A 25,062-nucleotide genomic window follows, 5' to 3' on the forward strand; every position below is an offset into this window, starting at 1 on the left:
ATTCTACAAAGGGAGGGAAAAAGATCGATGAAGAATTCTCAAAGAAGGCTGGCTTGCCCAGGTCCAGGCCTGCTCAGCGGCGTCTTTCTCCCATCGCGTCCCGCTGTCTCTCCTACCTACACCGGACCCTGCACACCCTGCCCCCCTCCCCTTCTAACTACCTGCACACTGTGCGCAGTGCTGCTGCACATGAGGAGAGAGAGGAGAGGCTGCTCCGCTGCTCCTCAAGTCACAGAACAGAAGACTGTTTTGGCAGCTACAGGAGAGAAATACCTTGCGTGCTCGCTGGACAATAGTGACGACTTTTCTACAGAAAGTCGCCAGATTTGTCGCTAGTCGCTTTTTTGAAAAAAAGTCGCTAAGGGGGTCTGAAAAGTCGCTAAATCTAGCGACAAAGTCGCTAAGTTGCCAACACTGGTTACATCAACCTCATTAACTTTAATTTCTAAGTTGAAACAAAGGCAGTCTTCAAGTTGAGTGAACTTCAATTTTCAAGGCAGCAGGTAAACTTGCATTTCCAAGTTAAACTACCATGAAATGTCTTACAGTGAAGCTGATTATTAAATTAAAACTACAGAGCATCAGATTAAGCTATATATTTACTGTTATTGCACAGATGTCTATACTTCTTCTCCTGACCACTTTATCAGCAGAAGTAAAACCTTTTCCGGTGCAATTTCTCCAGAATAAAAGTTAACAAAATGTTGCACAGAACCAACAACCAGCTAAAGTGTGATCAATACTTTCTGATAATTTAACTGTGGAGTAAAGTCTGGCTACACCACAGATGCATTATGGGATAGGAGGGGGGAAAAACCTGCTGTGGGTTGTTTGCATTTCTATAAACCAATCACAATCGTCCCTTAGCTTAGCACCCATGGGCCTCATTAGCTCTTACTGGTGTATCGCCGTGTGTACTTCGTCTACAGTAATCTCACCAATCGGTCCCAAAACGTCCCAGTTAGAGAGGAAATGCCGTAAACATATTCTTTGTAAATCTTTATAATCATTCCCAGAAAGAACCAAGCAGGTCTGTCACATAACAGCACTCAGACCTTCAGAATAAAATCACCCCAATATTTATTAATTATCGTTCTTATCATTATTACTATTAGGATATTAGTAGCAGAAGTATAATTTTAATGTCCCTGAGCTTTATTATTGTGTTATTAGGATTTTATTGCATCTCTTTTCATCTTGTAATTCGTTGCAGGCTGTCATCTCGATAGTATGTTCCTGTGTCTGTGTTCCTGTCTCTTGAAAGGACTTTGTTGATGTGGCCTGCAAAGTGAAAAACTCCCATACAGTCACACTAACTGCTGATGTATCTGTTTAATACAACTGTCTTGTTTTTATTATGTATATCAACCAGCACCAACTGCTGTGAGACATCCCAACAGTTCAGTTCCATATAGTAGGAAACTCCAGGCCTTGATATATGAGACATTCTACCAGAAAGGGACATTTCCACAAAATCTTTGAAGGAAAAAAGATATGTTTTAAAATCTGAACATTGAGCCATATGAAGGACATGTTAAACTAAGAGAAAGACATATGGTGCCAGCTCAGCATGTTTTTATGCCTGAATAAAACACATTTTTATACACATTTCACCCCTAAGATGTTAGGCCCTGTCAGACAAATTGGTAAATGCCAGAAAGGTTTCCTAATGAATTTCTTTGATACAAATAGCATTTTCTTATTGATCACATGTCCCTGATTGTATCTAACATGGTTTTGTAACTCCTATAAGAAATATAAGTGACTTTGTGGGTAATTGTAGTTGATAGTAAGCAGAGAACAACCGTCAGGAACTCTAAAAAAAATCTACCTTTACATCTCAGATTTTTACAAATACGTAATGGTGGATATATACCCCCACCTTTATGTACACATTTAAATATATTAATTCATGAATATTTACTTAAATAGTCATTTTTATATCATAATGTGATGTGTGACAGGACTGACTTTATGGATTAGATGTTAGTTAAAAGCTACACATTCACAGTGTAATGTTTATTTATTTATAAAATGCTTAACTATGACAGGTTTTATATATTTATTATATGCAATACAGGTATTAAAAACAAACAATAGCATTCATTTGTCAGGTCTTGACACAGTTTTTAAAAAAACCAAAAAGCATCTCTCTGCTGGTGAGTGGTGTCATGGCGCCCTCTGGTGGACACCAGCAGGAACTACAAGCAGAGAGACAGAAAACTAATACACATTAAAACATGTTTACAGTTTTTTATTATTTTAATCTGAATGTTTTGATCTTATACACTGACTCCACTTTTTAAATTGATATTCATTTAATTGTTAGTCTCTCTTTTGTAATACTATATGCGTTTGTTTTAATCGTTATTATTGATTAAGTATTTAGAATAATTCATTTAAATAATATATTTATATTGAATAAAAATGACTCAAATAAAAGTGATATTGGGTGACAAAATAAATATACAATTGAAAAAAAATATTTAAAAAACGTCATCAGTGTGGTTACATTTGACAGAGGGATAAAGTTATTTTATGAAAAAAATAATAAAATCGTAATATTCAGAAGATAAACGTGATTTTATGAAAAGAATAAAATCGTTAAATACATAAACTTAAAAATGTAATTAAGAAGAACATTTTTATATCCAGAAATTAAACAAAATTTAAATAGGAAAACCAATTGTATGGGAAAAAAAATGTAAATATGAATATAAAATCGTGATATTCAGAAAATTAAAACTAATTTAAGAAGAAAAAGGGATTTCATGAAACAATTACAAATGAAATCTTAATAGTCAGAAAATAAAAATATTTAAAAAGAAAATTGAGAATAAAATCGTAATATTCAGAAATTACAATATAATTAAAAAGGAAAACAAATTTTATGGAGTAAAAATTGGATAATAAAATCGTAATATGCAGAAAATAAACCACCCCAACCACTTGACCAAACCAAAGCCCTAAACTTGTTAACTGGCACGCAGCATGGAACAATCTAATGTATCAACAATTCACGCAACTAACTGTATGCGCTCACAACAACAAAAACAAACAAAAATGTTTGAGGTGTGCATGTGTGCGTGCGTTTGGACTAAAAAAGGTGGTGTACATGATGACGTAAATATTTTCGGCGCATCAAAAAGTGTGTTAGTTAGGATACCAGCAGACAAGCTAATCCAGCACAAATAAGTGCATAAAAAGTCACCAAAATGAAGTATTTGAAGCTCATAATTAAATATAAAACGAGGAAAAATCTGCAAAAAGGTCGACTTTTTGAAAAACAGAAGCCCTTCCACAAGGCTGGCTACGGGCCTGAAAGTCCAGAATGTCACAGCACCCGTCAGCGATATCATATACCTGTTAATAATATTTAAAAAGGAAAAAACAAAAGAACTCAACTAAGAAAGAAAACTAATTTTACAAAGAAATGCCTGTTACTCTAATCTAAATTAATGTGGGAAAAACAATGACAATGTTGCATTTGAAAGACAGTCCTATAAAAAAAAATCAACATTTGAGACCACTTTCCAGCATATTTTAGGAGCCAACATCAAATGGTCAGACAGTATGCCGTAGGCTACCTTTAAGTCATTTAGGTTTCATTCAGACCAGCAGCATGTTTTAATGTCCTGATGACCGATACTAAAGAAGGAAAAACAAAGACAAGACACTCAACATGTCATATATTCTACTAGATTTGATACATTTCACGATTCATGACTTACAATCACTATCTCCGCTCCAAGTTTGAACTCATCTAAACAGCTGACTGGAGTTGTTTTACAGCAACCTTTCTCCCGTCCCTGCAGTATTCTGGGCTCTATGAAAACAAATGCACTTCCTAGTTGAGCAACTTTTCCTACACACTCTCACGTTACATGCTGCAGATCTTTTTAAATAAACACAGCAGACCGGCGTGACATCATTCCCATTACACATATTTTAAATGTCATAAACAATTAAGGCCTACTACTTTTCAATGGGAATAAAATTCAAAAACTGTAAACAACAACACATGGCTCTTCCATGCATTGATCAGAGGTCAGCTAAAGAGGAAAACCATCTTTTAATTTAAACCTTTATCTTCTAACAACTAACCCCTGATAGACAACAACCAGCGTCTGCAGCAGTGTAGCTGGAAGCTGAAGTTCTCAAACTGGGGTCCAGGGACTCCAAAGGGTCCTTAAGGGGTGTCCAGAGGGTCTCCTACAAAATAAAAGTTCATCTCACTGCAACACATTAAACACTCTGCACTGTTTACATCTTTTTAATACTAAGTCACTAAAAATAAAGTACAGTAGATACAATTTGAAATCAACTTTGGTCATTGCTCTATATTCATCCAGGTTTTGGACTTTGGACTGGGCTTTAGACTTTTTAAACTCTTCATCCAACACAACACCCTCACTTCTCCACTGTTTATCTGCATGTCCAGTATGTTGCAAACACACACAAGTTCTCCAAAACCTGGAGGAATAAATATAGAGCAGCAGAGTGGTGTCTAGATGTTTCAGGTCGGGGCTGCTGTCTTAGAAACTGACCCAAGAAAGGAAAATCACTTTTATTCCTTTTACGCAAGTTTCAGCTGAAAAAAACTGTCACGCTGCAAAGAATAATGTCAACATTGACTTTTAATTCAAGATTTCCAGTAGTAAAGTTTGAATACATTTAAATTGAAATTACATAAAGGCACTATATTATCGCTTAACAACATAAACTGTGCAAGAACATAGTAAGGTGTACTGTACAGACTTTGTCTTGTCATATTAAAGGAAAGATACATTTGAGCTAATCATTTTTGGGGGTTTTTAGGATACAGTTTTTGACATTTCTGCTTCTAAAAGATAGACAGGAGTGAGAGGGTATGACATGCAGCAAAGGGCTCTGTGGAGGACCAAACCAAAGTCACTGTGGTGATGACTCGGCCTAAAGTACCGGCTCTACCTGGTGATCCACCAGGACACTTTATTCACTTTCTCACTGAGTTAGATAAGAAGATCAATACCACATCTCAGCCTTAAAAAGGACATATTATTCATTTTCATCTTTTTTGTCATATCTACAATGTTATGATGTTTGATTGTCATGTTAAACGTTCAAATAATGAGAAACATATTTTAGAGAAATCCCCGAGCTAAAACGTTCAGATTTCCAACCGGTTGTGTAGCATTTGGTTTAGAAGCCTCTATTGGTGATTTTTCACAGTACAAAGTCCTGCTATATATATACTATATACTGTTTAAAGAGAAAACAAATGTAATAAAACACAATATAAAAAGGTAAAAAATATTTAAAAAATAAATGAAGTGACCTTTTTACCACAATATTTCACACTTCACATCACCACAGCAAACTTTGTAATTTGGTCTGAATACAAAAATACAAGAGAACTTATAAGAGCATCATCATGTTGATCTGGTCCTCTCTGCTCTACACACCTCTGGAACAGGAATACTGTACAAGTCTTACAAACAGTTACACAATCAACTAGAACTGCAAGACTAAATCAATGAGCCTATACATTGTGATATAACACAAGCATAAAATAACTGAAAACTAAATAAAAGTTTCCAGCAACACAGACATTATCAAAGCCTTTCTTCTATCATTAATGTATCAAGTTCATCTGGCTCTGGAGTTGAACCTGCAGGAAAAAAGACAAAACAATATTAAAGAAATTAAATTAATCTTTCTTGATCATATTCAGGCTGCACAATCACAGTTTTACCGCTAACACATCATTTATTTTTGGTGTCTGATCTACACAGAAATGACAAGCAAACAAAGCAGAAACAAAATGCAGATGCATCTCTCAACAACATCAGACAGTGTTCACACTCAGATTTAATCTACTACAGACTGCTGATATTTCTTTAAGAAATGTGAAGCTGACACCATCGATGAGTTCAAAGTTTTCATCATGTTTGTTCAGATGCAGCAGCTAGATAACAAGGTGGAGACCAGGCTCCAGTCCTTAAATGAGAGGACATCTTTAACTCTTTCATCAAAGTACTCACCAACAACAACAAGCTTAATGTAGAACATTATAGTTGTCTCATTGAATGAAAAACTATATCTGTATTTTCCACTGTCAGCCTTCGTCGTATTTCTGATGATTATGGAGGCGTTGCCTTGTTTCAGTTTATCTGGAAAATGTGAGACTCGACCTTTGAACTGTTCACTCTGACCTGGACGCTCGTCACTGTAAAGATCGCCTTTATCATACAGGAACACCTTCTGAATATCATCAGTTGTCTGAGAAACTTTCTCCCAGACAAACTGTGTTAACCGAATGTCCTCCTTGGTGATGAGGGAACAGGGTAAAGTAACATCACTGCCTTCTTCCACTTTGATGACTTTTGGCCCTGGAAGATAAAAACATGTATTAATCAGTATGTTTACATGCAGAGTCATCAGTTAGTAATTATTAAGGCAGAAACAAAATTGTATCAGAATTATTCCACAAAGAAAGTTTTACCAGCAGTTTAGTTTGTAGTCTAATTTCTCCTCTAACATAATTATATCTGCATATTATTTATAGATGACTAGCAGAATTTAAGCTTGTAGTGTATTATATAATTTACATACCATTCATTACATATATTCAATAATTTTAAGAATAGAATAAAATGATCTTGAGTACATTATAACATCCTGTCGTATGAATTTAAGCAGTCCCATCTTTTCACTCTCGGCTTCACACATATGGCTGTAAAACTAGAGGCTAGAGTTCAAACAAACATTAAAAACTGCATAAAAGTAAAGTTAACTTTTTGTTGGTTACTTTTAAAAACAAAAACAAAATGCAGATGCATCTCTCAGCAACATCAGATTTAATCTACTACAGACTGCTGATATTTCATTAAGAAATGTGAAACTGACACCATTGATGAGTTCAAAGTTTTCATCATGTTTGTTCAGATGCAGCAGCTAGATAACAAGGTGGAGACCAGGCTCCAGTCCTTAAATGAGAGGACATCTTTAACTCTTTCATCAAAGTACTCACCAACAACAAGCTTAATGTAGAACATTTGATGTTTCTGAATTAATGGAAAACTACATCTGTAGTCTCCACTGTCAGCCCTCGTCATATTTCTGATGGTTATGGAGGCGTTGCCTTGTTTCAGTTCATCTGGAAAATGTGAGACTCGACCTTTGAACTGCTCACTCTGACCTGGACAACCGTCACTGTAAAGAACACCTTTATCATACAGGAACACCTTCTGATCATCATAAGTTTTCTGCCAGATAAACAGTGTTGACGTAATGTCCTTCTTGGTCCAGAGTGAACAGGGTAAAATAACATCACGGCCTTCTTCCACTTTGATGACTTTTGGCCCTGGAAGATAAAAACATGTATTAATCAATATGTTTACATGTAGAGTCATCAATTAGTAATTATTAAGGCAGAACATTTTTTAGAAGCAGCATTATTCAGGCAGTTTTACCAGCAGTTTAGTTTGTAGTCTAATTTCTCCTCTAACATAATTATTTCTTCATACCTTTTTAAACATAACCAAAATATTTGGACTATGTTTAAGCTTGTACTGCATTATATAATTTACATTCCCTTCATTACATATATTCAATAATTTTAAGAATAGAATAAAATGATCTTGAGTACATTATAACATCCTGTCGTATGAATTGAAGCAGTCCCATCTTTTCACTCTCGGCTTCACACATATGGCTGTAAAACTAGAGGCCAGAGTTCAAACAAACATTAAAAACTGCATAAAAGTAAAGTTAACTTTTTGGTTGGTTACTTTTAAAAACAAAAACAAAATGCAGATGCATCTCTCAGCAACATCAGATTTAATCTACTACAGACTGCTGATATTTCATTAAGAAATGTGAAACTGACACCATCGATGAGTTCAAAGTTTTCATCATGTTTGTTCAGATGCAGCAGCTAGATAACAAGGTGGAGACCAGGCTCCAGTCCTTAAATGAGAGGACATCTTTAACTGCTTCATCAAAGTACTCACCAACATCAAGCATAATCTGGAACATTGGACGTCCCTGAACTGATTGAAAATCACATCTGTATTCTCCACTGTCAGCCCTCGTCGTATTTCTGATGATTATGGAGGCGTTGCCTTGTTTCAGTTCATCTGGAAAATGTGAGACTCGACCTTTGAACTGCTCACTCTGACCTGGACGCTCGTCACTGTAAAGATCACCTTTATCATACAGGAACACCTTCTGATCATCATCAGTGTTCCGGAAAACTTTCTTCCAGTTAAACTGTGTTAACTGAAGGTCCTCTTTGGTGATGAGGGAACAGGGTAAAATAACATCACGGCCTTCTTCCACTTTGATGACTTTTGGCACTGGAAGATAAAAACATGTATTAATCAGTATGTTTACATGCAGAGTCATCAGTTAGTAATTATTAAGACAGAAAATATTTGTAAGCAGATTTATTCCACAAAGGCAGTTTTACCAGCAGTTTAGTTTGTAGTCTAATTTCTCCTCTAACATAATTATTTCTTCATACCTTTGTAGTCTAATTTCTCCTCTAACATAATTATTTCTTCATACCTTTTTAAACATAACCAAAATATTTGGACTATGTTTAAGCTTGTACTGCATTATATAATTTACATTCCCTTCATTACATATATTCAATAATTTTAAGAATAGAATAAAATGATCTTGAGTACATTATAACATCCTGTCGTATGAATTTAAGCAGTCCCATCTTTTCACTCTCGGCTTCACACATATGGCTGTAAAACTAGAGGCTAGAGTTCAAACAAACATTAAAAACTATGCATAAAAGTAAAGTTAACTTTTTGTTGGTTACTTTTAAAAACAAAAACAAAATGCAGATGCATCTCTCAGCAACATCAGATTTAATCTACTACAGACTGCTGATATTTCATTAAGAAATGTGAAACTGACACCATTGATGAGTTCAAAGTTTTCATCATGTTTGTTCAGATGCAGCAGCTAGATAACAAGGTGGAGACCAGGCTCCAGTCCTTAAATGAGAGGACATCTTTAACTCTTTCATCAAAGTACTCACCAACAACAAGCTTAATGTAGAACATTTGATGTTTCTGAATTAATGGAAAACTACATCTGTAGTCTCCACTGTCAGCCCTCGTCATATTTCTGATGGTTATGGAGGCGTTGCCTTGTTTCAGTTCATCTGGAAAATGTGAGACTCGACCTTTGAACTGCTCACTCTGACCTGGACAACCGTCACTGTAAAGAACACCTTTATCATACAGGAACACCTTCTGATCATCATAAGTTTTCTGCCAGATAAACTGTGTTGACCGAATGTCCTTCTTGGTCCAGAGTGAACAGGGTAAAATAACATCACGGCCTTCTTCCACTTTGATGACTTTTGGCCCTGGAAGATAAAAACATGTATTAATCAATATGTTTACATGTAGAGTCATCAATTAGTAATTATTAAGGCAGAACATTTTTTAGAAGCAGCATTATTCAGGCAGTTTTACCAGCAGTTTAGTTTGTAGTCTAATTTCTCCTCTAACATAATTATTTCTTCATACCTTTTTAAACATAACCAAAATATTTGGACTATGTTTAAGCTTGTACTGCATTATATAATTTACATTCCCTTCATTACATATATTCAATAATTTTAAGAATAGAATAAAATGATCTTGAGTACATTATAACATCCTGTCGTATGAATTTAAGCAGTCCCATCTTTTCACTCTCAGCTTCACACATATGGCTGTAAAACTAGAGGCCAGAGTTCAAACAAACATTAAAAACTATGAATAAAAGTAAAGTTAACTTTTTGGTTGGTTACTTTTAAAAACAAAAACAAAATGCAGATGCATCTCTCAGCAACATCAGATTTAATCTACTACAGACTGCTGATATTTCATTAAGAAATGTGAAACTGACATCATCGATGAGTTCAAAGTTTTCATCATGTTTGTTCAGATGCAGCAGCTAGATAACAAGGTGGAGACCAGGCTCCAGTCCTTAAATGAGAGGACATCTTTAACTGCTTCATCAAAGTACTCACCAACAACAACATCAAGCTTAATGTGGAATATTTGAGTTTTCTGAATAGATTGAATAATACATCTGTAGACTCCACTGTCAGCCCTCCTCGTATTTCTGATGATTATGGAGGCGTTGCCTTGTTCCAGTTTATCTGGAAAATGTGAGACTCGACCTTTGAACTGCTCACTCTGACCTGGACACTCGTCACTGTAAAGATCACCTTTATCATACAGGAACACCTTCTGATCATCATCAGTTGTCTGCCAGTTAAACTGTGTTGACCGAATGTCCTTCTTGGGCCAGAGGGAACAGGGTAAAATAACATCACGGCCTTCTTCCACTTTGATGACTTTTGGCCCTGGAAGATAAAAACATGTATTAATCAGTATGTTTACATGCAGAGTCATCAATTAGTAATTATTAAGGCAGAACATTTTTTAGAAGCAGCATTATTCAGGCAGTTTTACCAGCAGTTTAGTTTGTAGTCTAATTTCTCCTCCATAATTATTTCTGCATATTTTTTAAACATGACCAACATATTTTAACCGTTTAAGCTTGTAGTGTATGATATTATTTACATACCCTACATCAAATATAATAAAATAAAATTAAAAATAAAATAAAATAATCTCCACTACATTATAACGGTTTTATTAAAGAAAATCCAACTGACTTGATCCTACTCTGGTGTAAATACCAACACAATGATTAATGACTGAAGATAAAACAACTGCAAAGACTCTAAATATGACGATGATGATGATAAAATGATGATGATGATCTAAATAATCTGTTGTGTTGTCTGCTCATCATAAATGTTGATACAATTCATTATTTTAACTTACCTTTATTACAATTTAATGTGATGCAACCCTTGTATACAAGCACAGCTAGAACACCAGCAACAAGAAGAAGAAGAAGAAGAAGAACTAAAGCAATATTCCATCCAGTGGAGAGCCCTGAACCTGAAGATAGAAAGTTAATGTAAGACTCAGAATGGAACACAGATCATATACAGCAGATTGAATGTCATTCATGAAACCTCAAATCTAAAAATCTGCAGATAAAAACAGCAGGGGGATGAATGCATAGGCATAATTTACGGGGGGGTTACAGCCTCTCCAAGTGCAACCACCCAAAAACCTAAAATCATAATTTCCATTACATAAATAAAGACATTTGGACCATAACGTTAGGCTGAAAAAGCACTAAATTGTTGCAGAACGCAGAAAATGAAGTGTGTGATATGCTCAAAATGTATTATGATTATTTGTATTACTATTTTTCAAACACTAAAAGTGGTTCCCGCACAAGATCAACGGACCACAACACTCCCATCCAGTGGTCCACCGGATAAATTACATCATTCTATTCTAAACCCCGGCTTCTCTTTAAAGTGGTATGGACCGTTTTCTTGGATGGAATCCAGTGTAAATAAGGACAAGCTTTTCTGCAGCATGTGCAGACATTTCCCCAGCAGAGCTGACAGCCAATCAGAGAGAGAGGAGTTAGTTTGAGTGCTGGCCCTCACGGAGGTAACATTAAGTAAAGCGTGTTTCATGCTTCTTGTGTTATTATTTAAGTAACCTAGTCACCGTCCTATTTAGGAAGAAATGGTGAACACTGATGATGGCTTCTAGCTGAAACGTGTTTGTGTTTTGCCCACATTAAATAAGATAACTTATCTGTGATTGACATAGTTTTTAGTTTTCTTTGATCCTGTCACTGCTGTGGACTCCATACACTGTCTAAGATTTGACGCTTTGCTGGCCACTTTTCATTATATCTTTCATAATTTAACCAATGCTTGGCAGGAAGTTTTCATTCTTTGATTTTCTTTTACTGCTGGTAGCGCATTTGCTGCTCATGATCTGACCAAAGTCCTGAAGCAACAATGCTGTTATGAATCCACAAAGGATATGTTACATGTGTGATTTCTGTCTGATGTAGGCTATTCTGTGTCATGCAGTATGTAAACGCCTTCTCTGCTGTTTGGGTTCATGTTTAGTTGCCACTTTGTGCAATAAAAGGTTTAATTTAGAAGCACTTTTCCGGTGATGGCTAGCATTACTGAGCAGCCTCCAACTGAGAGAGATGACGTAAATGTGACGTGAGCAAAGTGTCTGAAAGTTGGAAGTCTTCTGGTAGCTGTGCCAAGAGAAATCTCAATCATTCCCAATCTTGGAGAGACGGAGAGCGCAGGTATATGTAAGGAGATAACATGGACACAGGCTAATTATTGCTAACTAAAATGCTAGTTAACATTAGTAATTACACTTAAACAGCTAATGTGAGACGAAACTGCCTGCGCGCTTCTCCTGTACTATACGGTAATTCCTCTACTATGTGACAGTAAGTCGCGTGGTTATGACACAATTGTTAGCTTATTTTTACAAAAACATCTGCTACAGAGCCATAACGTGAGGTACAAGGTAATGGAGCCTTTTATACATTGTCGTGTTTCTTTAGAAATAAACAATGGACAAATAAAGTCTTTAAACTCTTCAGATGTAAAGTTATTCGCTGTCAAAGTGGTGCCAAAATGAATGGCAGTCAATGGAATGCTAACGGGGGGTGATGGCTTTGTAGCATTAAAATGGCGCCATAGGAGGTTCGCGGTCCGAGGAGAGGCTTACCCCCTTGGCTGGAAACGGCTGTAAAACTGTCTGACTTGACAGCGGATTTTTGTCCCCGCCCCCGGCTGCTGCCGCCTGCTCTCGTCCACTTAACAGGCGAGGTGCAGTTCATCTCGAACGAGCCTAATGTTTGGTGCTGAAGGAGACGGAGCTGAGCTCCGGCAGGGTGTGCCTCTGTTCAGCACAAACAACCGATGTATCAACCATACAGTACACACGTTAATTTTAGCTGGCAGGAATGTGTGTGTGTGTGTGTGTGTGTGTGTGTGTGTGTGTGTGCAGGTTCAGACTGATCTCAAAATCACTATGAAACATTTGCGCAGTTTGTTCTGTTATTTCTTGTTTCTTCTTATTCTCTCTTATCTCTGGTGATTGTTGAACCAGCGCAATCATTTGTAGAAATTAAAATTTTCACTCAGTTTAATTTTTTTTTTTACATAAGCAGATATGTTTTTTATCTAAGTTATAACTGCTTTGAGTTAATTCACCTTCAAACATGCATTTTTGAAATTATTCACAGATAAAATCAAGCAGGATGACAAAGAATCCAGTGGTGTAGTTTACATGATACGCAGGTATACGCAATTTACCCACTAAGAAAGCTCCAGGATTTCCATATACCCACTTTAAAATGCCCAATGACACACAACAACATACTTTCTATTAAATCTTTGATATATTTTGAATTGTCATCTGTGTTTCTCTTCTTCACATAGGCTAAATAAATAAAAGGTATTTCCACCGTAAATTGGTGCATAAAAGTGTATCAGAATACAGGAAATGATGTCGTTGATGCTCAAAACTTCCCTGGACACCCAGACACCCCACTATGATATGGCCCCCCCTCCCCCAAAGGCAGATTCAGGCCAATATATACAATACAGTATACCCACTACAATACATTAGACTACACCACTGGAAGAATCTTACCATGGATATACACATCAGTCTCAGCAGAAACCTGATGGCTGATTTTCTCCTGTGTGGCTACACAGCGATAGCGGTCGCTCTTGGTCACAGTAGTGTTGAGAGTGATGGAGAAAAGGCCTCTTTTTATTGTGACCTGGGGCTTCTCAGCATTAAGAATGTTTCCATCACTGTCCTGCCACTCTACTTCAGGTTTTGGATCACCATGAACTTCACACTGCAGCAGCCTCCAGTCCTTTGTTTCCTTAAGTGATGTGATAGATGGTTTTGGAGCAGAACCTGTAAACACAGCATAACAGTAGATTATTACAGGACAATTAAAGCATTACAATATTTTCTTCTTGCATATGGGGAGTACAGTGTGACAAAAAAGAAACAGAAAAACACAAGCCTTTCACTAGGATCTAAATTCAGAGTGGGTTTTTTCATTGGGATTGACAAAGAATTATCACCAATACACAACAAATACTCTTTCTAGTCACTGTCTTCATAAAAATTGTAAAAAGGATTTTTTTCAGAACCCACAGATTACGTTATTAAAATCAGGATTGGCTTGAGTTACCTGGGAAGTTTCCCCCTTTTCTGTCTTTTAATGTTATAAAGCACGGAGGCTGCACGCGACCCGAGATTTACATGAAAAAATGATTATTAAACATATTTTCATGTTGACTGTGGAAGTCAATACAGACATATTATACCTCGTTTGAAACCTTAACTGTTCGTTGTTTCAACGGATTTTAGAATCTAATTACAGGATTTGCGACATCACAACAGTAGCGTCTTCGTTTACGACAATACACAGTTAGTAACTTACCTTCTCTCCTGTCTAGCCGCAGTTAAAACGTATTTAATGGTCGAAAAGAGACATTTATAAACAAACGGGGGCTCAGTTGGACAGTTTGTAGCTGATTCCAGCAGCCTTCAGGCTGAACAGGAAGTGACAGAAACACTGTGGTCCGATTCCGATTTAATAAAATGTTATCAGACCCATATATCAGCTCCTACACAGTCTCCAGTTGTTTTAATTATGACAGAGTAGCTCTCAAAATGCTCTACATGTGATCTGTTGCTGATTTTAATTAACAACACACTGTAGATGATCTATAATCTGAACAGATTTAGTCTCTCTGACTTCTAAACGTAACTATCAGCCTGACAACATGTGTTCTGTACAGAATAAGCCTTTAAATCAGACAAATAGCAGTTAAAATCCCTCCAATTCAAAATCAATAAAACGTTTATATAAAACGTCATCATGTTGAGTCGATTCTGAACCAATCAGCTGTTAGATCAGCTGAGATGCCGGTGTTTCCCAGCATGGCCTTAGTCCGCCTGGCTCTTGCCATAGATAGTATATAAACTCTACCAACAGATCCCGTTGCTCTGGACGGAGACCAGTGAAGGATATTAGAAGCACTTTTCCGGTGAGCGCTGAGCGTTACTATGCAGCCTCCAACTGAGAGAGACGACGTCAATGTGCCGTGAGCAACCTGTCTGAAAGTTGGAAGTCTTCTGGTAGCTGTGCCAAGAGAAATCTCAATCATTCCCAATCTAGCAGAGACGGAGAGCGTAGGTATATGTAAGGAGATAACATAGACACAGGCTAATTATTGATCACTAAAATGATAGTTAACATTAGGAATTAAACGTAAACAGCTAATGTAAGTCCAAACTGCCTGAGAGCTTCTCCTGTACTATACGGTAATTCCTCTACTATGAGACAGTAAGTCTCGTGGTTATGACACAATCGTTAGCCTATTTTTATAAAAACGTCTGCTACGGAGCCATAACGTGAGGTACAAGGTAATGGAGCCTTTTATACATTGTCGTGTTTCTTTAGAAATAAACAATGGACAAATAGAGTCTTTAAACGCTTCAGATGTAAAGTTATTCGCTGTTAGCCTAGAAATCTAGACGCACCCTAGAGGCAGCAAAATTATTTTGCAGCCAGGGGGGTCTAGACACTAGAACGGCACAGAAATCATTCTTAAAAAAGGAAGATGTGTTTGGAGCAGACCGGATACGCAAAAGTTTAATCTATCAACTATAGCTTCTCTTCCTTCTTCGTTGCTCTACCTAGTTGTAGTGCTATCCTATTGCTTGCAGAGGGAATTTGAAAGACAACCGTTTATCTCACCCCTCGGATTGAGCTCCGACAATGGTGAGTTCCCAGACCCAACATCTTGATGTGGGTCTGGCTTGTCAAGCTAATTCGCTGTCAAAGTGACGTCAAAATGAATTGCAGTCAATGGGATGCTAACGGTGGGTGATCATTTGGTAGCATCAAAATGGCGCCATAGGAGCTACGGATGTTGACAGACGCTTACCCCCTTGGGTCTTGCAGTCGGTGGAGAGCAACTGCGGCGCCTGACTCTAAAAACTGCGGCCGCCTTGATCTCGTGAGGTTATCGTTGCCCACGTGTGCATGACGTCAGAGCAAGTTGGGATCGAGTCGGACACACATCTAACCGGCATGCATTGGGCGGCAATCGCCAGTGATCGATTCTGTGCAGATCTGGCTCATCTCGAACGAGCCTAACGTATTTTCAGTCTATTTAAAGTATTGACAAACCCTCTGACCAATGATGTTCAGTATATCTGAAAACAGGAAATGCCCCGAAGCTAAATAAACCAGTCTGCATTTTTCTATGTTCTAAAGTGACGTACCTACCGGACTTTTAACTCAAAGAGCCAATCATAGAAGAGCATCCGTACGTGAGCTCCACCTGTGTCTTAATGACAGCTAGTATCATCCAATGGTAAGTCAGCACCGTGAAAACACGGTGAGTTTGTAGCCAATTAAATTACCTGCTTGACCATGTATGGAAGTTAATGTAGCTGGACTCTCCGTGGTAGCAGGACACCAACAGAACAGAGAAACTTTATTTATATGTTTATGGAGGCGAGATTCAAGAGAATAACTGTAAATCTTTATTTTAATCTTTGTTTAAATATTAAGAACAGCTTTTTATACTCAGATTTAACAATTTAACAAATGTTTTCAGAGTCAAAAAGAGATTTATTAACATAATTTGGTAACTTTTAAAAAGTTTGAGAGAGCTCTAGAGTCCTCTGCTGGAGATACTCTGTATTGCATTTTCTAAAATATCTCAGAGGCACTTTAGTCTTTCAACATAAAACTTGGTACAGACATTGTAAACAAGTTAAATGAGAGATCCTGTGAATTTCAGCCTGATGGCTCTTATTATGACTGATTTAAATAAATAGAATAAAAATCAAGAAAGCTTCTATTTTATCTCTGAAATATTTTATCAATGCATCTCTTTCGGAGTTTTGAGTGAGATCAACACCTAATGAAACAGTTCCTCGTGGTGCTGGTATTATACAGATTAAACTGTTTAAATATTAAGAGACAGAAATATACAAAATGAGCCTCAACTCGACCTAAAAGGCAAAACAAAACATTAGTTCTTGTGAAATATTATTAACTTGACAAACAGTTCAAAAGACATTTTAATATCCTGTTCACTGAGCAAACTCCTTTAACTGTTAAATAAAAATACTCACCAACAACAAGCTCAATGTAGAATGTTTGAGGTGGCTGAAGACGAGGAAAAGCACAGGTGTATTCTCCAATGTCAGATATCTTTGTATTTCTGATGATTATGGAGGCGTTGCCGTGTTTCAGTTCATCTTGAAAATGAGAGACTCGACCTTTGAACTCTTCACTCTGACCATCTAGACCGTTGTTGTAATGAATGCCTGAGTCATACAGGAACACCTCCTTCAGACCATCATCTTTCTGAGCAACTTTCTTCCAGTCAAAGAATTTAGACTCAATGTTCTCCTCGGTGCTGAGAGAACAGGGTAACATGACATCACTGTCTTCTTTCATTGTGATGACTTTTGGCTCTGAAAGATAAATCATGTATTAATCAGTATGTTTACATGCAGAGTAATTAGGTTTAGACAGACTTAGACCGTCTTCTTTTGTGGCCTTCTTTTTCACATTGTGCTCTACAAATCTTTTTTCTGATTCTTACGTTTTGGTTAGTTTTTTAGGATATATTCTAATTTTTAGGTTATTTTTAACCTTTATATATATATTTTTCTAATTCTTACGTTTCACACTGGTCTTAAGCATGCAATGAAAAATTAATAATATTGAACTCTCTCTTTTTCCCAAATAATGTTGAACATCAACTCAGTATAGGCCTTTCTATCTCTCTGCAGATTGTGGCCTTTCAATAATGTGATTGTATGAACTTCAGAGTTGAGCTGAGTTAGAAATGTTACAGACGTGCTTTTCTCTTCTAGTAAGATTCCTACCATGACTTTCACTTCCTGGACAGAAACTAAGAACATTATTATTTTTATAAGGTGACAATATGTCAATGTTGTCTTCTGCCCCTGAATGGTCAGACTAATAAATAAATGTAGGTTAACACCACTGCTCTGCAAAGAAACAGATCTAGTAAACATCCTATGAACCTGTTGGTATTACAGCTCTTATTATTGACCACATACTGTCTCCTCATCACATACAGCAAGTAGAAACACTACACAGGTCTTTCTACCTGGTTGAAAAAATGAGCATTTGAGAGAGAGAGGAGAAGGAGGGGAGTAAAACTTGAAGTTTCTCTGGTTTATATTTAAATGTGGGGCTCTTAGCCTATAAATACATTTTAAAATGCACAACAAACCTCAAACGAGTAAGTAGTGAGCTGGGGAGATGAAGTAGATCATCATCAATTTTGTCACAATAATCAATAAAAAATAATCTACAATGAGCCGGATCTACAGGACAAGCCTCCACCTGAAGGAGTCAGCTGTGAAAACTAGTTGGCAAGCTGAAAGAGATTAAATAATATCTACTGGAAATCTCTCCATGCTGTCATGCTACATATGCAAACTTTACAGAAACTGAAAAAAACTAAAAACAAAGGGAGAAACCAATTCCAGTAATACGCTGTGTCTTGAGTTGCATGCATGACAAATTCCACTTTTATATGATTATAAAGTTGAATAACATCCAGTTTAAACTCAGTTCAGCTGAACACATTAGGAGCATGATGGAGGGTTAGTAGTTGAGCTCATTTCATATACTGTTGAAGTAGGAGCCCTGTTGTTTTTGGGATGTTTTAGCAGTTAGTTGGTCTGTGAGATTTTTTGATCGAGTAAGACAAGTTGAGGGATGAATCATGTTAATATCAGCCTGATGGTCCTCATTATGATTTATTGTATTTCAAATAGGAAGTGAAAGGGGAAAAATAAGAAAGTTCCCATTTTCAACTCAATTCAGCTCTTTCAGAGCCTGAAGTGAGATCAACACACCTAATGAAACCTAATGAGTGTTTGTTTAACAGTGATGTCATTTACATCCATCAGTTCTTCATGGTCCTGGTATTATACAGATTAATATGTTTCAGTATTAAGAGACAGAAATATACATGATCAAAATGAGCCCTAAGAGAACAGGCTAAACAGAACATTAGTTAGTGCTTGTGAAGTATTATCAACTTGAAAAACAGTTACAAAGAAACTGTTTTATCTTGCAGATATATTTAAATGTTTAAAAAAGACCAGACATAATAAAAGTACTCACGAACAACAAGCTTAATGTAGAATTTTTGAGGTGGCTGAAGACGAGGAAAATAACAGGTGTAGACTCCACTGTCAGATAGTTTTGTATTTCTGATGATTATGGAGGCGTTGCCGTGTTTCAGTTCATCTTGAAGATGAGAGACTCGACCTTTGAACTCTTCACTCTGACCATATAGACCATTGTTGTAATGACTGCCTCCGTCATACAGGAACACCTCCTTCAGACCATCATCTTTCTGAGCAACTTTCCTCCAGTCAAAGAGTTTAAACTCAATGTCCTCCTTGGTGCTGAGAGAACAGGGTAACATGACATCAGTCCCTCCTTCCACTGTGATGACTGCTGGCCCTGAAAGATAAAATCATGTATTAATCAGTATGTTCATGCATGTCACCAGAATTATTCTACAACAGCCATTAAAAAGGAGTTGACATGTACTAAATTTTTAAGCTATATTTAAATGAAATTTTATAATGTATTTTACACACTCATTTTTCACATGAAATATAACATATAAATATAAATAAAACATAAAAACATGTCATGTTTCCAGCTTCTCGAATGTGAAGATTTATCTGCATTGATTACTTTAACTTTAACATTAAGTACCTTTTCTTTTACTTCTACTTGTAACAGAGTATTTTCCCAGTGTGGTATTAGTACTTCTACTAAAGGATCTGAACACTGGTATGTTGTATGAATCAACTGATTCTGACTTTATGTCTGTGACATCCTCCTGATGTAAAACATTTCCTCATTTAGAGTTGTGATAAAGAGTTTTTGAGGAAGTGGAATCACGTGAAAAAAAGACATAAATCTTCTCTCCCCACATACACAACTCTCCTGTAGAAATGAACCTAAATAACAGTGGTGGAATGTAACTAAGTACAATTACTTAAGTACTGTACTTAAGTACAAAATTGAGGTACTTCTCTTTTCATGCCACTTTCTACTTCTACTCCGCTACATTTCAGAGAGAAACATTGTACTTTTTACTCTACTACGTTCATCTGACAGCTTTAGTTACTAGTTACTTTACAGATTAAGATTTCTGCACACAAAACACATGTAGGTTATAAAGTCTGATGTTTTATTCTAAAGTAAACTAGCCAACAATATAACGGCCTACAAGTCCAGCTGAAATGATTAGACCATTAAACACACAACTGTTTGGATCCTTTACACTTTCTAAAATGGGAGGATTTTTCTGCATCAAATACTTTTACTTTTAATACTTAAAGTACATTTTCCTGATGATACTCACAGACTTTTATTAAGGTATTATTTTCAATGCAGGACTTGTACTTGTAACAGAGTACTTTACAGTGTGGTATTAGTACTTTTACTGAAGTAAAGGATCTGAATACTTCTTCCACCAATGATAAAAAATAACAACGTTAGGCATGTTTAGCACTTAAAATGGTTTAATGTGTCACCCTGCAGAAGATTCTGGGTAAATGCTAGATCAGATCTGCTAGACGTAGTTAGGTTAGGCATGAGGAGTGGGGATTGGTTAGGGTTAGGGTGAGAATAACAGGGTAAGCCAATGAGAGGCAGAGTAAGGCAAAAAATAAAAAATAAGGCCGGCCACGAGGCACGTCCTGTGACGTCTAGCGGATCCAATCTAGCATCTACCCAGAGTCTGAGCTCGGGGTTTCCGGGTTCCTCCCTCACCCAAAAACTTTAACTTGAATAATATGTTCAATGCAGGACTACTACTTGTAGCAGAGTATTTTCACAGTGTGGTATTAGTACTTTTACTAAAGGGTCTGAACACTGGTATGTTGTATGGATCAGCTGATTCTGACTTTATGTCTGTGACATCCTCCTGATGTAAAACATTTCTTCATTTAAAGTTGTGATAAAGAGTTTTTGAGGAAGTGGAATCACGTGAAAAAATACATAAATCTTCTCTCCTCACATACACAACTCTCCTGTAGAAATGAACCTAAATAACAGTGGTGGAATTGTACTTGTACTAGAGTAAAGGATATGAATACTTCTTCGACCACTGCTAAATAATAACAACGTTAGGCATGTTTAGCACTTTAAATGGTTTAATGTGTCACCCTGCAGCAGATTCCGAGCTCGGGGGTTTTCCGGTTTCCTCCCTCACCCAAAAACTAACATTTAACACACAACAAATTATGACGAACTTTAAAAAACCTGAGGTCATCTGTGAGGAATATGTACAATATACTACAGCTGAAATTGATCATTAATCAATTAGGCCTAGTTGAGAACTAACTATTTTGATCATTTCAGTCATTTTTCACTTCAAAAGTAATGTTTCCAGCCTCTCAAATGTAAAGATTTGGCTGCATTGAGTAGCCTATTTGAACTTTTTAATAGGCCTAGCTTTTCCGGTTTCCTCCCTCACCCAAAAACTAACTGAATGCCAAATTGTGACGAACTTTAAAAAGCACCGAGGTCATCTGTGAGGAACAATCAGATCAATAACCTGTGATGTGAAGGGTTAGGTCTATGTGTTATTGACGCTAATATGGAGTAGGCCTATATTAGTCCATATAGAGCGTTCTGGTGATATTTATCTTATGATGAGACAACACCCTGTCTGTCTGTCTGTCGTCTTCATATCTACAAAGTTAGTAATTCTTACCGATTTTATCACAAAGTGTTTTTCCAGTCAAACACAGGAGACACAAACACAGCAGATCCAGAAGAAGCTTCATAGTTGTCGATTAATTATTGGAACAAAGACGGAGCTGTTCTCTCAAATAATGGCCAGTTAACTTCACAGTTTTTTTACTTTCGGTTCAACCACTCAGCTCGTTTCCTCCCAGAAGCAGCGGAGAGAGGTGGAGCTCTGTGGTCATCTTGTGTCGTGTTACTGGAGTTACACAAGTCTTATATAGACTAGTAGAGAGAGAGAGAGAGAGAGAGAGAGAGAGAGAGAGAGAGAGAGAGACAGAGAGAGACAGAGAGAAAGAGAGAGAGACAGAGAGAGACAGAGAGAAAGACAGACAGAGAGAGAGAGAGAGAGAGAGAGCCAGCGAGAGAGAGAGAGAGAGCGGGAAAGAGAGAGAGAGAGAGAGAGACAGAGAGAGAGAGAAAGAGAGAGAGAAAGAGAGAGAGAGAGAGAGACAGAGAGAGAAAGAGAGAGAGAGAGAGAGCGGGAAAGAGAGAGAGAGAGAGAGACAGAGAGAGAGACAGAGCGGGAAAGAGAGAGAGAGAGAGAGAGAGAGAGAGACAGAGCGGGAAAGAGAGAGAGAGAGAGAGCGAGAGAGAGAGAGAGAGAGAGAGCGGGAAAGAGAGAGACAGAGATAAAGACAGAGAGAGAGATTATATTTGATTTTTATGTAACCCGCTTAAAACAAGGGGGTAAGCCTCTCCTCAGACCGCGAACCCCCGTTAGCATTCCATTGACTGACATTCATTTTGGCGTCACTTTGACAGCGAATAACTTTACATCTGAAGAGTTTAAAGACTCTATTTGTCCATTGTTTATTTCTAAAGAAACACGACAATGTATAAAAGGCTCCATTACCTTGTATCTCACGTTATGGCTCCGTAGCAGACGTTTTTATAAAAATATGCTAACGATTGTGTCATAACCACGCGACTTACTGTCGCATAGTAGAGGAATTACCGTATAGTACAGGAGAAGCGCGCAGGCAGTTTCGTCTCACATTAGCTGTTTAAGTGTAATTACTAATGTTAACTATCATTTTAGTGATCAATAATTAGCCTGTGCCTATGTTATCTCCTTACATATACCTATGCTCTCCGTCTCTGCAAGATTGGGAATGATTGAGATTTCTCTCTGCACAGCTACCAGAAGACTTATAACTTTCAGACACGTTGCTCACGTCACATTGACGTCGTCTCTCTCAGTTGGAGGCTGCGCAGTAATGCTCAGCGCTCACCGGAAAAGTACTTCTAATATCCTTCACTGGTCTCCGTCCAGAGACACGGGATCTGTTGGTCCATTCTTATATACTGTCTATGGGTTAAAAGCATGAAGTGATAAGTGATGCTTGTAGTATCATTTAATAATCAGAGCATATAAATAGTGTGATTAAAAAGGTTGAAATTCATTTAAAAAGTTATGATAAAAATGTTAAAAGCAGTTTAAAAATTATAGGTTTATAGTGCACAAACCAGTGTGTAACTTGTGTCTTATGATTGTTTGCACGACAATCAGTGAGAAGAGTGACAGGCTGCATATTGAGAAATGGGAGGAGTTCAGAGACTGTTTACTTTTGTGCTACTGCTAATGCTAACACTTAGCCACCTTGAAGTATAGGCTGGAGTCAGTTCATTACAAGTGAACAACATTTTCTAGTTAAAGTTTGACTCCTTCAGTTGAAAGGTTTGAGGGGTTTATCTGCTGTTTTCGACCTGAAGACAGGGAAGAGACTCAGACAGAGCTTGGAGCAACCAGGACTTCACTCGTGAGTTTTACTGGAAACATGGAGGAGAAAAGAGAAACCGACAGAGTTCTTGTTGAAATGCTGATCGGATGCTGAGCCTGCTCCTGTGACTGTTGGAGAAAGGACGGGACAGAAACATTAACTCAAGGTATCCTTCATTTTGTTTGCTCGCTGACGAGTGAAACGGCCATTAAGTTTTGGGCCACAACGGACACAAGCACTGCATCAGGCCTGCTACGGTATTTTAGTTTTAGAATAATTTTGGTTGCCGGCTTTAGATTGCATTAAGGTGTGTGTGGGCCCACAAATTATGTTGGTTTAAGTGACTTTGAAGTTGGTACATTGAGGTTTTCTGAATTAATCCATTTGAGGGTTAATAGTGTTTAAATTGTTGTCTGTGCATTTCTATATGGTACAGTATTGACAGTGTTTTCCTTAAAAAAGAGGGAGAATTTATTTACAGTGTTGTCTTAAAGAGAGGGACAATTCAGTTGCAGTATTTTCCTTTAAAAAAGAGGGACATTTTATGTTGAAGGTTTAAAATAAACAAAGGAACAATCATATCTTTATTTCATTGGAGAGAATAATTTCTTTATTGAGTAAATAATTGAGATATATTTTTCTAAATGAATTCAAATTTCACAATGAAACAAAGTGCTAATGCATTAAAATCTCAGTATCTGTTTTTAAAAGAAAATAATATCATCCGATAAAAACTTGTGCAAAAACCAACTCTTCATCAACAACAGAACAACAATGTCATTAAAACACCAACGCTGTTTAAAAGCATCAATGTCTCCGATGTGTTTATAAAAGCTGAACTCTAACCAGAGTCTGGCCCTGATGTTACAGAGCCAGACTGCCCTGGCCTCCTGCCCCTCTCTGTTCTCCACCCTGTTCTTTCTGCTGATGTAAATCGCCATTTTGGCTTCACCTGAAAGGTAATTTAGGAGCTGTCACTTTTCTTTTTGTGCCTTTTTATAGGTGACTCCTATAATAAAAACCCTCTCAGTAAAAACTACATTAAAAAGACTAAAAACCAATGTTAAAAGAGAGAAGAACTCTGTGAGTCTCTTACACTCAGTAAACATATGGTACACAGTCTCTCGGAGGTTACAGAAAAGGCACTGGGTTAAGAACAGTTGGGTTAAGAACAGAGATAAAAGCATTGGAGGCGACAGCACCATGTAAAATCCTCCACTGGAGGTCAGCGGTCCGTTTTTTGAGGGGAAGCTTGTACGAAACCCTCCACTGGGGACGAGGATGCCCCCCTCCCCCAACCTGTCATTCCAGACAGTGGGGGGTCTGCCACTCAGTCCTTTTTATTTATAGCTTTCACACAGTTTTGGTACAATGTTACTTTATCTGCTCCGTGCAAGGTAAGTTTGCCCGGTCTACTGACAGCTAGCAGGGGGCCGGTCTCCTCTCCAAACTCTGGGCTCAGGTAGACCTCCGGGAACGGGTCTGTGGGATCTGGCCTAGCCTCTCCCCGGCTGTACTCCATGAGGAGTCTCCTCTCTCTCCCACTCAGTTTTCGTGT

The 25,062-nt window shown here is 37.4% G+C and overlaps 2 protein-coding genes and 1 long non-coding RNA gene across 3 annotated transcripts in view; 2 read left to right on the forward strand and 1 right to left on the reverse strand.

The window, feature by feature from the left end:
* The window catches only part of LOC116034688, a 678,603-nt gene extending 656,663 nt beyond the window's left edge, over positions 1-21,940 (reverse strand). Inside the window, exons 1-5 of the mRNA XM_036002390.1 lie at positions 21,749-21,940; positions 19,132-19,476; positions 17,094-17,438; positions 13,569-13,844; positions 10,848-10,967 (exon numbers count right to left, since the gene is read on the reverse strand). Of these exons, the coding sequence (XP_035858283.1) occupies positions 10,848-10,967; positions 13,569-13,844; positions 17,094-17,438; positions 19,132-19,476; positions 21,749-21,821 (1,159 nt within the window). The 5' untranslated portion in view covers positions 21,822-21,940. The remainder of the gene's footprint in view (positions 1-10,847; positions 10,968-13,568; positions 13,845-17,093; positions 17,439-19,131; positions 19,477-21,748) is intronic.
* The window catches only part of LOC116065136 (myosin light chain kinase, smooth muscle-like), a 766,302-nt gene that overhangs the window by 590,696 nt on the left and 150,544 nt on the right, over positions 1-25,062 (forward strand). The window lies entirely within an intron of this gene.
* LOC116034694 lies at positions 8,247-23,326 on the forward strand. The gene is made up of 3 exons (XR_004897692.1): positions 8,247-8,257; positions 18,240-18,245; positions 23,234-23,326. It is a non-coding gene; the product is annotated as an uncharacterized LOC116034694 (long non-coding RNA).

This window comes from Sander lucioperca, chromosome 6 (genome assembly GCF_008315115.2).
Source record: "Sander lucioperca isolate FBNREF2018 chromosome 6, SLUC_FBN_1.2, whole genome shotgun sequence".
Classification (NCBI taxonomy): domain Eukaryota; kingdom Metazoa; phylum Chordata; class Actinopteri; order Perciformes; family Percidae; genus Sander; species Sander lucioperca.